The 12,798-nt window shown below is 35.4% G+C and overlaps 2 protein-coding genes and 1 long non-coding RNA gene across 3 annotated transcripts; 2 read left to right on the plus strand and 1 right to left on the minus strand.

Annotated features, from left to right (window-relative positions):
• Window positions 1-2,190: 2,190 nt before the first annotated feature.
• Window positions 2,191-2,751, plus strand: LOC141641953 (uncharacterized). The gene is made up of 2 exons (XM_074450593.1): window positions 2,191-2,221; window positions 2,309-2,751. The coding sequence occupies exons 1-2, from the start codon at window positions 2,191-2,193 to the stop codon at window positions 2,749-2,751; spliced, it is 474 nt and encodes a 157-aa protein (XP_074306694.1).
• A 3,654-nt stretch (window positions 2,752-6,405) lies between these two features.
• LOC141632672 (uncharacterized) lies at window positions 6,406-6,866 on the plus strand. The gene is made up of 2 exons (XR_012537814.1): window positions 6,406-6,444; window positions 6,611-6,866. It is a non-coding gene; the product is annotated as an uncharacterized LOC141632672 (long non-coding RNA).
• Window positions 6,867-7,350: 484 nt separating this feature from the next.
• On the minus strand, window positions 7,351-11,051 carry LOC141641954 (uncharacterized). The gene is made up of 3 exons (XM_074450594.1): window positions 10,598-11,051; window positions 8,913-9,010; window positions 7,351-8,451 (listed from the first exon to the last, which is right to left on the minus strand). Exons 1-3 carry the CDS (start codon window positions 11,049-11,051, stop codon window positions 7,351-7,353), a joined length of 1,653 nt encoding a protein of 550 aa, XP_074306695.1.
• Window positions 11,052-12,798: the final 1,747 nt, after the last annotated feature.

The following is a 12,798-nucleotide window of genomic DNA, read 5'->3' on the forward strand; positions in this document are numbered from 1 at the left end:
AACTCAGGACCTATCTTCTCGGCACTGGTTTCACGAATTCCATTTGTGACACCTCCCTGTTTATCCGACATGGTCCTAACCCGTTATTTATTCTCGTTTATGTTGATGATATAATTGTTACAGGTGCTTGTTCGTCTCACGTGACTGCCTTCATCGCTGCCCTTTCGGCCAAATTCTCGCTCAAGGATCTTGGCTCCCTCAACTATTTTCTCGGTGTTGAAGTGCAAACGTGTTCTCACGGCCTGTTCCTAAATCAACAAAAATATACAATTGATCTTCTTACTCGTGCCAACATGCTTGATGCCAAGGCTGCCACAACACCAATGGATGCATCTCTTACTCTTAGCCTTCTTGACGGTCCAAAGTTTGATGATCCCACTAAGTTTCGCACCCTGGTTGGTGGTCTTCAATATTTATCCTTAACCAGACCGGACATAGCCTATGCCGTCAATAAGCTATCCCAATTTATGCATGCTCCTACGGTGCCCCATTGGAATGCCCTAAAGCGACTGTTGCGCTATCTCGCTGGAACCACGTCCCATGGCATCACCATTTTCCGTCACTCACCACTCAGCCTCCATGCCTATTCCGACTCTGATTGGGGCGGTAATCCTAATGATCTCACATCTACCGCTGCTTATGTTGTCTACCTAGGTCGAAATATCATCTCCTGGAGCTCGAAAAAGCAACGAACTGTTGCTCGCTCTACAACCGAGGCTGAGTATCGCTCATTTGCGAATACAGCTGCTGAGCTGGTGTGGCTCTCTAATTTGTTCTCTGAATTGCGGGTGAAAGTTGCTACTCTACCCACTATATATTGCGACAACCTTGGAGCTACTAGCTTAAGTGCCAATCCCGTGTTCCACAGTCGTATGAAACATCTCGCCCTTGATTATCACTTTGTCCGCGAAAAAGTTCAAGGTGGAACTTTACGTGTTGTCCCCATTGCCAATGATGATCAACTTGCCGATGCTCTAACCAAGCCTCTTCATCGTCCGCGTTTCAATATGCTTATGTCCAAGATTGGACTTTCCCCGAGGCCGTCCAACTTGCGGGGGGATGTTGAGAAGACGATTGAGAATGATTAGTCTACTAATTATTCTCCTATATTTTTGCTAACAATATTATTGAATGTATCTTTTAGCTTATCTTCTCCTTAATTGTAGATATAGCTTACCTAATGCACACTCCAATTGTATTATATATAGCATTGTAATTGCTAATTGTAATTTATCTAATTACTCAATAAAATCATACTTCCTATATATAGACCATTCAATTACTTTTATTAGCTTGTTGACAAAAATTTTCAATACCAAGAAAATCAAACAACAAACCCACAAAAATATCAATAAAGTTAGAGAATCCAACAACACACCAAGGAAAACAAGCAACAAATCCAGAGATTCAAATAATAAACACGAAAAATCAATATACGAGACAGATTTTTCCACTCACAAGACAGATTTATTCAAAACCTTAGAAAATCATAATATAAACATTTCTCCAGTCACATATTCCAAACAAAATGAACCAAAAACAATAAGATGGTGATTCTAAACATTTGAAAATAAACAAATTAAGAAAATTACCTTTGACATTGTTTTTCTTCTTTATTTTTTTGTTGTGTTTTGATGATGACAGAAGATGAGTAAGAGTTTTTTGTATTTTTTTTATGATGAGAGAAATTTTTAATTTTCCTTGAAAATTGTAATCTAATCCGTCTGATATCACAATGTCACAATGTCACCATTTTTAGTTGATTTGTGAAGAGTTTATGAGGGTTTGATATGAGAGAGAGGAGAGAGGATGAAGAAGAAAGAAGATGAAATGAGAGAGGATGAAAAAATGTGGACGTAAGAAGATGAAGAATAAAGAAAAATAAAGATGCTTTTTCAAATTTCTGGACAATAATTACTGTATATGCAGAGTAACCGTCAGAAATTACTGTGTATGCACAGTACGGTTTGTTTACCCATTTAGCACTTAAACGATACTATCCAACCCGTCGCAAGTTTGCGACGGGTATCTCCGTCACAAGCAAGAATTTGTGTCAGAATACTGCAGTAGCTGTAGCAGTAAAGTTGAGTTTGTTGGTGACTGGAAGGATGTGTGAGATCTATTTATCTATACAATAATATAAAAAGGTTACTTGAGGGGTAATCTAAAATGCCGACGTGGCATAACTAGATGGCGTTTTCCTATACATTAAGCAGCAAAGGTGGATTAAAAAGACAGCCAAAAGGACATGAAAAGGTGGCATAACTTCGAGCAGTTTTGCTGGACTCCTCCCCTGGTTTTGGTTTAGCTAAGAGGATTAGAAACTCCTTCCCCTACTGGATTGTTGGTGGACCTGGGTGCGGAAATGTTTGCACTGTCAAGTGTGATGCTGCTTGGAGGGCTGATAGAAGCGCTGGCATGGGGTGGTGCTTATTGGATGGTAATGGGACCTTAAGGAATACTGCTCACGCTCGCTCGTTTGCCTCTTCTGCCCTGCATGCCAAAGGACATGCAGCTATCATGGCGCTCAAATGGGCCTTGGACGAAGGGTACCTTCATGTTAGACTTGTTACGGATTGTCTTAACTTGGTTTTGCAGGCTGCGGGAGCGGAGAAGCCGATTGCATCTATCAACTGCATTATCCAAGATATTAAGTCTATTGCGTCTCATTTTCATTGTTGCTCTCTTAGTTTCTGTCCTAGGGGAGTGAATAGGATAGCTCATAATCTTGCTCAGGGAGCTCTTGTGTAAGCTAGGCTGTTTGATGCTGTCAAAAAAAAAAAAAAAAAAAAAAAAAAAAAAAAAAAAAAGCCAAAAGAAATTTGGAGTAGCCGTCTAATATGAAACACCGAGAAATCAATTCAATCTCCATTAATTGTTTTGCAGTGTATTCAAATACTAAATGAGTCACAAATAACACTTCTTGGGTGAAAGCAGTGTGTGTACATGATGAAAAAAAGTCGTTAAACAATATTTATGCATGATCGGGAAAAGCACAAAGCTTTGGTCGACCAAATTAAAACGAATCAAAAACAACTCACGCCCGTCAATACCATGGTTAAACCAGAGCATATCATCAATCAACATATAAGGAAAGGAGTTGGTATCTTTAAGGAACAACTCTTTCCTAACCGTGCTATAAGCTGCATTTATATTGATCCCGACCACTTCAGTCCATTCCCCAGATTTTACGTCTGTCAATTTCAAGAGTCTCCTTTCATCTGTTTTGTTGACTATTAAGCCTAGACCTTCTCCCAAGCTTATAAAAAAACTCCGGTTAAAATTTTGAACAAAGTCAACTGGCTTAGGCAAATGATAAATAGTTTCAGTATCGACATCCATGGCAAAACAAGGGTAATAGTTATCACACCAATACAAGATTCCGGCAATAAAGCGTGGACGAGAATAGGACATATACTTCATCTCCGAGTTACCTTGAAGATTGATAAATCTCCAAGCTTTATCAATGCCTATAGTAAATACCATCACCTGTATTTTCGAACATTGACCTTCATCACGAAGAGTAACCACCACTTTATAATGACCAGAGGAAGTAATTGCAAAACCGATACTTGGGAAGTACTTTTCCAACCCTTGCACGGGAGGCAGATTAATTTTCACTTTAGTCAGAGGATTAATCACACTTAATATTTACGGGTTATTCTTATCTTGAAACAAAACTAACCCGTTAAAGGAACCATAAATTCTGCCAGGAAGCGGTAATGCAAATTCTTTTGAATTGTCTCCCTCAATATAGTAAACTTGAGGTGGATGAAAGGGGGTTTGAACAAGTAGACCGACAGAAGACAATTGACAATGGGCTTTGATGAAACGAGAGTCGTTAAGTATATCGTTCCACTGCTTGCACACATATCTCGCAACCTGATGCAGGAAAGTAGCCGGAACAAGAAGTAGGATGTTGAATATTATATCTCTTAGAAGATACAGAATGCATTTTACGACTTTGTTTCGCTTGCAGGGAATACGTAGTGTAACATTAGCCTTCTCCTGGAAAATCAGAAATTCAATAAGATATGAATCATTAACGTCCCATATCGTCTAATGACACAAGCCATTCAACTTCGATAAACAGTTACACAAATCATTCTTGTTTACAACGGTTGTAAACAAGAATAATTTACAACGGAGGTATAAAACTATAAATCTATCCCAACCAACACTTTTTTTTTATCATCCCTTTGTTATAATTTAATAAGATTGTAAGCAAGACTAATTAAAACAGTTAAGCCGTAAGATTGTTTGTTAATTCAACAATGGGCCCGGGTCACACCTAAACGGGAGAGAAAGAGTCTATATTATAAGTCTAAGACGGATTCACCCTAAAATCAATTGGCAGTAGAGAGAGTAACCAATTGCCTAGAACGAGAAGGAATTGATAGTCAAGGAAACAATTTAACATTGGCATTCGAACCCAGTAATTATTAACTAATAAAAACAAGATGAAAAAACCTGACGAAGTTTCCAGCGAGTGGGATATCGATGACGAGGAAGAACTACTTCAGCCGTTGCCGATGCTCTTCGCCTCTTTCTTATTTTCATATCTATCCCTAGAATTCAAAGGTCACAGGAGTAAGGAATATATATATAGAATTATTGTTATTATTAAATTAATGAAAATATATCTTAAAATGAAAATGGTAGATTCCTAAGATATTTTCATTTCCCTCCTAACTAGTTCAAATTTTAAACTATTTTTTGTTAAGGGGTATTTTAGTCACTATAACTATATAGAGCCTTAGATAATAATGATACTTATATACGGAGTACATATCAATTTTGTTAACCATTTCCTAAAATTTCTTCGCGATTATGAGTTCATCCTGGAAAATTGCATTAAAAATCAATTTGTCTTAAGCAATTAGATATGGTCAGGGACTCCTGTTCCTGTTAGGATATGTTCATGTCATATTCGGAATTTTGAAACCCTAATTTACCTTTTTAACATGTTTGTTAACGTTTCTTAACTTGAAAACTAATGAAAATGGTAATGTGGCGAATGGCAATAGTTGGCGTGTTTTGGAGCCTAAACAAGTGTACCAGGTTAGCCACCTCGAAGGTAGACCTTATAAATATGATGTTCATCCTCGAAGGTAGACCTAAACAAGTGTACCAGGTTAGATGTAATTTCCAGACGACATATATGAAGCAAATGGTGAAGAAATCATAGCTCGAGCGCAACGCCAATGGTCAAAACCAAGCTGTTGTTTGATAATGTTGCATGTTTTAGTTATATGACAATATCATTAAGTTTTTAAATTTATGGAGAATAAAAAGACACAGAAATTTTGTTATGCTGTTCTGGTTAGCAATTACTCTGTAATTTGGTATGTTGCAGGAGACGGATTTTATGGTTAAATCGTCTTTCTCAACACACGCATTACAAATTTTGCTCTAGTCTACTTTGGTTTGCTTGTGGAAATACACAGGAATCTCGTTAATATTTTCTTGTTAGCAATTTCTCAGTAGTTTTATGGTTAAATCGTCTTTCTCAACGCATTACGTTTCAATTTGGTTTGCTTGCATATGGTCGGAACAAAGAGCGATGTTTGATTTTTATCGTACGAGTAGCAGGCTTTATGAAATTTTTAACTATTCACTAAAACCACTAAAACTTGGGAGAGACGGTCTTAAATACATTGAAAGCTAAATACTTAATGGACATTTAAAGCTTTATAGATAGATCACAAACAGTTCAAACATTTCCTCAAATACATAATAAAAATGTGTGAAGTAGCCGTCTAAAACAATAAAACCCATAATCATTCTAACATTAGACGAGCCAAGCTCGGATGAACTTAGACGGACTCCCCAATGACAATAATATGGAAAACCGAGAAATCAATGCCATCTCCATTAAACGTATAATTGTTTTGCAATGTATTCGAATACTAAATGAGTCACAAATAACACTTCTTGGGTGAAAGCAATGTGTGTACATGATGAAAAAAAGTCGTTAAACTTTTTTTATGCATGATCGGGAAAAGCACAAAGCTTTGGTCGACCAAATTAAAACGAATCAAAAACATCTCACGCCCGTCAATACCATGGTTAAACCAGAGTATATCATCAATCAACATATAAGGAAAGGAGTTGGTATCTTTAAGGAACAACTCTTTCCTAACCGTGCTATAAGCTGCATTTATATTGATCCCGACCACTTCAGTCCATTCCCCAGATTTTACGTCTGTCAATTTCCAGAGTCTCCTTTCATCTGTTTTGTTGACTATTAAGCCTAGACCTGCTCCCAAGCTTATAAAAAAGCTCCGGTTAAAATTCTGAACAAAGCCAACTGGCTTAGGCAAATGATAAATAGTTTCAGTATCGACATCCATGGCAAAACAAGGGTAATAGTTATCACACCAAAACAAGGGCAAATGATAAATAGTTGTGTCACAATAATGTCTGCTCGAATATATTGTTAAGGTAAGAGTGAATATCTTTTGAATGAGAGTACATATGTAATGTTAAGTGCGTGATTAATGTTCATTTTATGCATTTGCATTATTTGATGAGTTCGATTATTTAAGGTACCTTCAAATGATTTTTGATTTCTAGTTATTTGTATGACTGGATTTTATTTTCCATGCAGATAAATTGATGTTTAGGATATTTGGGTCCAAGACTAGTTAATAAGGCTCAGCCAATGTACTCAACAGAAGTAGATGAGGAGGTATATAGTGTAGAATAATGAGTTGGGATTTCTTTATATCGAATTTGTAAGTTCTTGAAAATACCTTTAATATTTGGGATACTTTGTGCAAATACACTGTATTTCAAAATATATTGTAACTCTATCAAAGTGATAATGTCATAAATTTTGTAATGTTATTATGTATTTTTGATGAGATACTGTCCAAGAAATTGTGAATGGTATGAGAGAAAAAAAAAAAGAAAAAAAAAAATCAAAGAGACCATATTTCAATGTCAGTCGGTTTCATTGGAAGAAGCAAAGAAACCATCTGATTGTGAGAAATGGTGTCTTATCTTTAGCTAAGAAACCATTTTTCCCACTCTAGTGCTTTCTTTTCCTGATATTTAAGAAACCATCTAACTATCATCATTGATTTCTAACTTTTTTCAAAGAAACCATTTGTATTTAGATGGTTACTTACCCTAAGAGACCTTTGACCTTGAAACCATCTCAATGTTGGTTTCTTAGGCCAATTTCCAATGGTCTCTTAGCCTTATTTTCTAGTAGTGTCAGTTCAGTTTGTTGGTAACTGGGAGGATGTGTGACATCCGAATTCAATAATATGGAAAAACGAGAAATCAATTCAATCTCCATTAAACGAATAATTGTTTTGCAACGTATTCAAATACTAAAATGAGTCACAAATAACACTTCTTGGGTGAAAGCAATGTGTGTACATGATGAAAAAAAGTCCTGAAACCATATTTATGCTTGATCGGGAAAAGCACAAAGCTTTGATCGACCAAATTAAAACGAATCAAAAACAACTCACGCCCGTCAATACCATGGTTAAACCAGAGCATATCATCAATCAACATATAAGGAAAGGAGTTGGTATCTTTAGGGAACAACTCTTTCCTAAGAGTTCTATAAGCTGCATTTATATTGATCCCGACCACTTCAGTCCACTCCCCAGATTTTACGTCTGTCAATTTCCAGAGTCTCCTTTCATCTGTTTTGTTGACTATTAAGCCTAGACCTGCTCCCAAGCTTATAAAAAAGCTCTGGTTAAAATTCTGAACAAAGTCATCTGGCTTAGGCAAATCATAAATAGTTTCAGTATCGACATCCATGGCATAACAAGGGTAATAGTAATTACACCAATACAACATTCCGGCAATAAAGAGTGGAAGAAAATAGGGTACACGACACTCCATCTTTGAGTTACCTTGAAGATCGATAAATCTCCAAGCTTTATCAATGCCTATAGTAAATACCATCACATGTATTTTCGGATAATGATGTGCATCATGAACAGCCACCACCACTTTATAATGACCACATGAAGTAATTGCAAAGCCAATACATGATAAATATTTCAACCCTTGCACGGGAGGCAGATTCATTCTCGCTTTAGTCAGAGGATTAATCACACTTAATATTTGCGGGTTATTCATATCTTGAAACAAAACTAACCCGTTAAAGGAACCATAAATTCTGCCAGGATACGGAAATGCAAATTCTTTTGAATTGTCTCCCTCAATATAGTAAACTTGAGGTGGGTCTAAGGGGCTTTGAACAAGTAGACCGACAGAAGACAATTGACAATGGGCTTTGATGAAACGAGAGTCGTTAACTATATCATTCCACTGCTTGCACACATATCTTACAACCTGATGCAGGAAAGTAGCCGGAATAAGAAGTAGGATGTTGAATATTATATCTCTTGGAAGATACAGAATGCATTTTACGACTTTGTTTCGCTTGCAGGGAATATCTACTGTAACATTAGCCTTCTCCTACAAAATCAGACATTCAATAAGAAATGAATCATTAACGTCCCATATCGTCTAATGACACAAGCCATCCAACTTCGATAAACAGTTACACAAATTCTTGTTTAAAAAACTATAAATCAAGATTAATTAAACCAACACTTTTTTTGGTGATAGGATGATACATCCTTCGTTATAATTTACACCGGTTATAAAGCAAGCTTAATTAAAACAGTTAAGCCCGTAAGATTGTTTTTTAAATTCAATAACGGGCCGGGTCACACCCAAATGGAGGAGAAAGAGTATATATTATAAGCCCAGACGGTTACACTCTTAAACCAATTGACAATAGAGGGAGTAATCAATTGCCTAGAACGAGAAGCAAGTGAAAGGGCGTCAGAGTTCGAAAACCCTTCAAGGGAAAAATTTACCATTGGCATTCCATTCCAGTAATTATTAACTAAAAAAAAAACAAGAGAAAAAACCTGACGAAGTTTCCAGCGAGTGGGATATCGATGACGATGAGGAACTACTTCAGCCGTTGCCGATGCTCTTGGCCTCTTTCTTATTTCCATATCTTTCCCTAGAATTCAGAGGTAACCTCCGTAAGGAATATATATAGAATTATTATTATTATTATTATTAAATTAATGAAAATATATCTTAAAATGAAAATTGTAGATTCCTAAGATATTTTCATTTCCCTCCTAACATTTCAAATTTTAAACTATATAGAGCCATAGAGGAATTAGTTGATGAAGATAATAATGAATTTATATATGTTGGTGATTTAAGTTAATCACCGTATCATTTGAATGCAATCGGGATTTGACCAAAAATCGTAGCGAGTTTAACCGTTATAATATGGATTAGGGAGTGTGGAGTACACGCTCATATAAACGAGTTTGAATGAGCAAATTTAAAGAATAAGTTACAAAGCAAATTATTCGATGAAATCGTAGCACAAAAATGGAAAATTGGCTAACCCCTATCGGGGTTGCTAGCCCCGATCGGGGATTCGGGGCCGTTGTTGCCTAGTGAAATTTTCCAACTTTTGTTTACGTGAAAATTGGAAAAACCACGTCCCCGATCGGGGACGTTAACCCCGATCGGGGTGAGTGTTATTTTTCGGGTTCTATGAACTGTGTTGCATTGTTTCATACTTGTCTTTATGTTCCGTTTGGAAAGTAACTACCTTTCGTTTTCTGATTATTTTGCATTAGTATATATATACTCAAAGTATGCATGAGGAAAGGTTAGAGAAAATAAAAAATAAAAACTTTATTTTCAGATTTTTGGTATAACAAACAAAACATAAAAAACTTCATAAGTTTTCTCTTGTTTTGCCTTAGAACAAGAGGAAATTTGGTGTATTATCCTAGGAAAGATTTCTTGCAACCCAAAGGCTTAATAGGGTAGAAATACTTTCTAAGGAAAGCGACACATTTCGTGATCATCAAGTTATCCAAGTTCGATTTGTAAATTACCCTACACAAAATTACAACAATATACATATCAATTTTGTTAACCATTTCCTAAAATTTCTAAGACCTTCGTGATTATGAGTTTATCCTGAAAAATTGCATTAAAACTAATTTGTCTTAAGCAATTAGATATGGTCATAGGCATAGCTCATAGGGAATCGTGTAAGGAAATGTTCATGTCATATTCGAAATTTTGAAACCCTAATTTACCTTTTTAATATGTTTGTTAACATTTCTTAACTTGAAAACTAATGAAAATGGTAATGTGGCGAATGGTAATAGTTGGTGTGTTTAGGAGCCTAAACAAGTGTATTAGGTTAGCCACCTCGAAGGTAGACCTTATAAATTTGATGTTTATCATGAAAAATAAAGGCATAAAAAGCAGAGTCAAAAAAAGAAACATGCGATATCATTCTAAAAATATTACTCCGTGGAATAAGGATGACAGACAAAATGTTACTCCGTAGAAGAAAATTTTCACAAGGGTAATTACATGTTCCATATATAAATAACTTAATAATAAAATAATCCCAAAACACCCAATAATTCTAGAAAAGAAACATGCCATATCATCTTAAAAATATTACAAATAAAATTTAATAAATTCTAAATTAGTCACGAATAACACTTTTTGGGTGAAAGCAATGTGTGTACATGATGAATAAGATTCTTGAAACCGTATTTACTCTTCATCGGGAAAACCACAAAGCTTTGGTCGACCAGATTAAAACGAATCAGAACATACTCCTTGTCAATATGGTCAATAACATGGTTAAACCAGAACATATCATCAATCAACATAACAGGAAAGGAGTCGATATGTGTAGGAAGCAACGCGTTTCTTACCGTGCTATATGCTACATTTATATTGATCCCGACCACTTCAGTCCACTCCCCAGATTTTACATCTGTCAATTTCCAGAGACTCTTTTTATCTATTGTGTTGCCCTGTATTAAGCCTAGACCTGTTCCCAAGCTTATAAAACAGCTTCGTGAAAATATCTGAACAAAGTCATCTGGCTTAGGAAAATAATAAAAATTTTCAGTATCGACATCCATGGCATAACAAGGGTAACAGATATCACACCAATACAACATTCCGGCAATAAAGCGTGGATGAGAATAGGGTATACACTCCATCTCTGAGTTAACTTGAAAATCGATAAATCTCCAAGCTTTATCAATGCCTAAAGTAAATACCATCACATGTATTTTCGGACAATGATGTGCTTCATGAACAGCCACCACCACTTTATAATGACCACAGGAAGTAATTGCAAAACCGATACACGAGAAATATTTCAACCCTCGCACGGGAGGCAGATTAATTTTCACTTTAGTTAGAGGATTAATCACACTTAATATTTTCAGGTTCTTCAAATCTTGAAACAAAACTAACCCATTAATGGAACCATAAATTCTGCCAGGAAACGGAAATGCAAATTCTGTTGAATCGTCTCCCTCAATATAGTAAACTTGAGGGAAATAACCGAAGGGGTTTTGAACAAGTAGACCGGCAGAAGACAATTGACTATGGACTTGAATGAAATGGGGGTCGTTAACTATATCGTTCCACTGCTTGCACACATATCTCACAACCTGATGCAGGAAAGTAGCCGGAACAAGAAGTAGGATGTTGAATATTATATCTCTTGGAAGATACACAGTGCATTTTACGACTTTCTTTCGCTTGCACGGAACATGTACCGTAACATTAGCCTTGTCCTGCAAAATCAGACATTCAATAAGAATTGAATCATTAACGTCCCATATCGTCTAATCCTGTAAGATTGTTTTACACAAAGATAGTGTAAAATGGATCCAAATATGATTATATTAGTGGGTAAGGGTAGTTAGTAAAATTCGGTTTACAATAAACTTATGCAAGACCGCCTTACACAAGTATTTCTGTTTGACAAGTGTGTTCGCGGCCATATTCAAAGGAAGTCTAATATGTTGTACTATTATGCATCATATTAGGGAATCATATAAAAATTGTAAAAATCAACAATTGAAATTATGTAAAATCTGAACTTCCATGGCTTTGGATTTTGGAATTACGGAGTACAGAACAATCTTAGTACTCTCTTAATTCTATTTGCCTAGAACGAGACGGAATTGATAATCTTATCCGACCTAGTAATTAACTAAAAAAACAAGATGAAAAAACCTGATGTAGTTTCCAGCGAGTGGGATATCGATGACGAGGACGGACTACTTCAGCCGTCGTCGTAGTTGCCGTTGCTCTTGGCCTCTTCCTTAGTTCCATAGCTTTCCCTAGGTTTCAAAGCTCACCACCGTAAGGAATATATATAGAATTATTATTATTATATATACTCCGTATTATAAGTATAACTAGTGTAGTTCCCGTATATTTATTCACGGTTTTGTTATATGATAATATCAGAGATTACAACAATTAATTTACTTACTCTTGTTATTAAAAAAAAAAATTACTTACTTTATTTGTAATTTAATGATAAAATTTAGGCTAATTTAACAAAAATAACCCAACTTTTGATATGTCTTCCAGAAATAACCCAAACTTTTAACTTAAACAATAATAATCCAACCTTTTTATTTTTGTCACAAAAATATCCCAAAATCTCACCTAAATCTTTATATAAAAGTGATATTTTGTAAAATAGTTTCATAAATCTTTATATAAAGTTTATTAACACTACATAAAATCAAATAATCAAGTAGAAAATTAAAAAGATCCAAACTTTCATCTTCACCAAACTTTGTATTCATTGAGAAATCACAAACATGGCTATCAACTCTACAAATTTTCGCTAACATTAAAAAGTTTGAAACTTGCAATCTTTTTCAAACTATATTTTTTTTTCAAAAAATTATATATTTATTTTATTAATTAATTTTCCAT

Source organism: Silene latifolia, chromosome 2 (assembly GCF_048544455.1).
Source record: "Silene latifolia isolate original U9 population chromosome 2, ASM4854445v1, whole genome shotgun sequence".
Taxonomy (NCBI): domain Eukaryota; kingdom Viridiplantae; phylum Streptophyta; class Magnoliopsida; order Caryophyllales; family Caryophyllaceae; genus Silene; species Silene latifolia.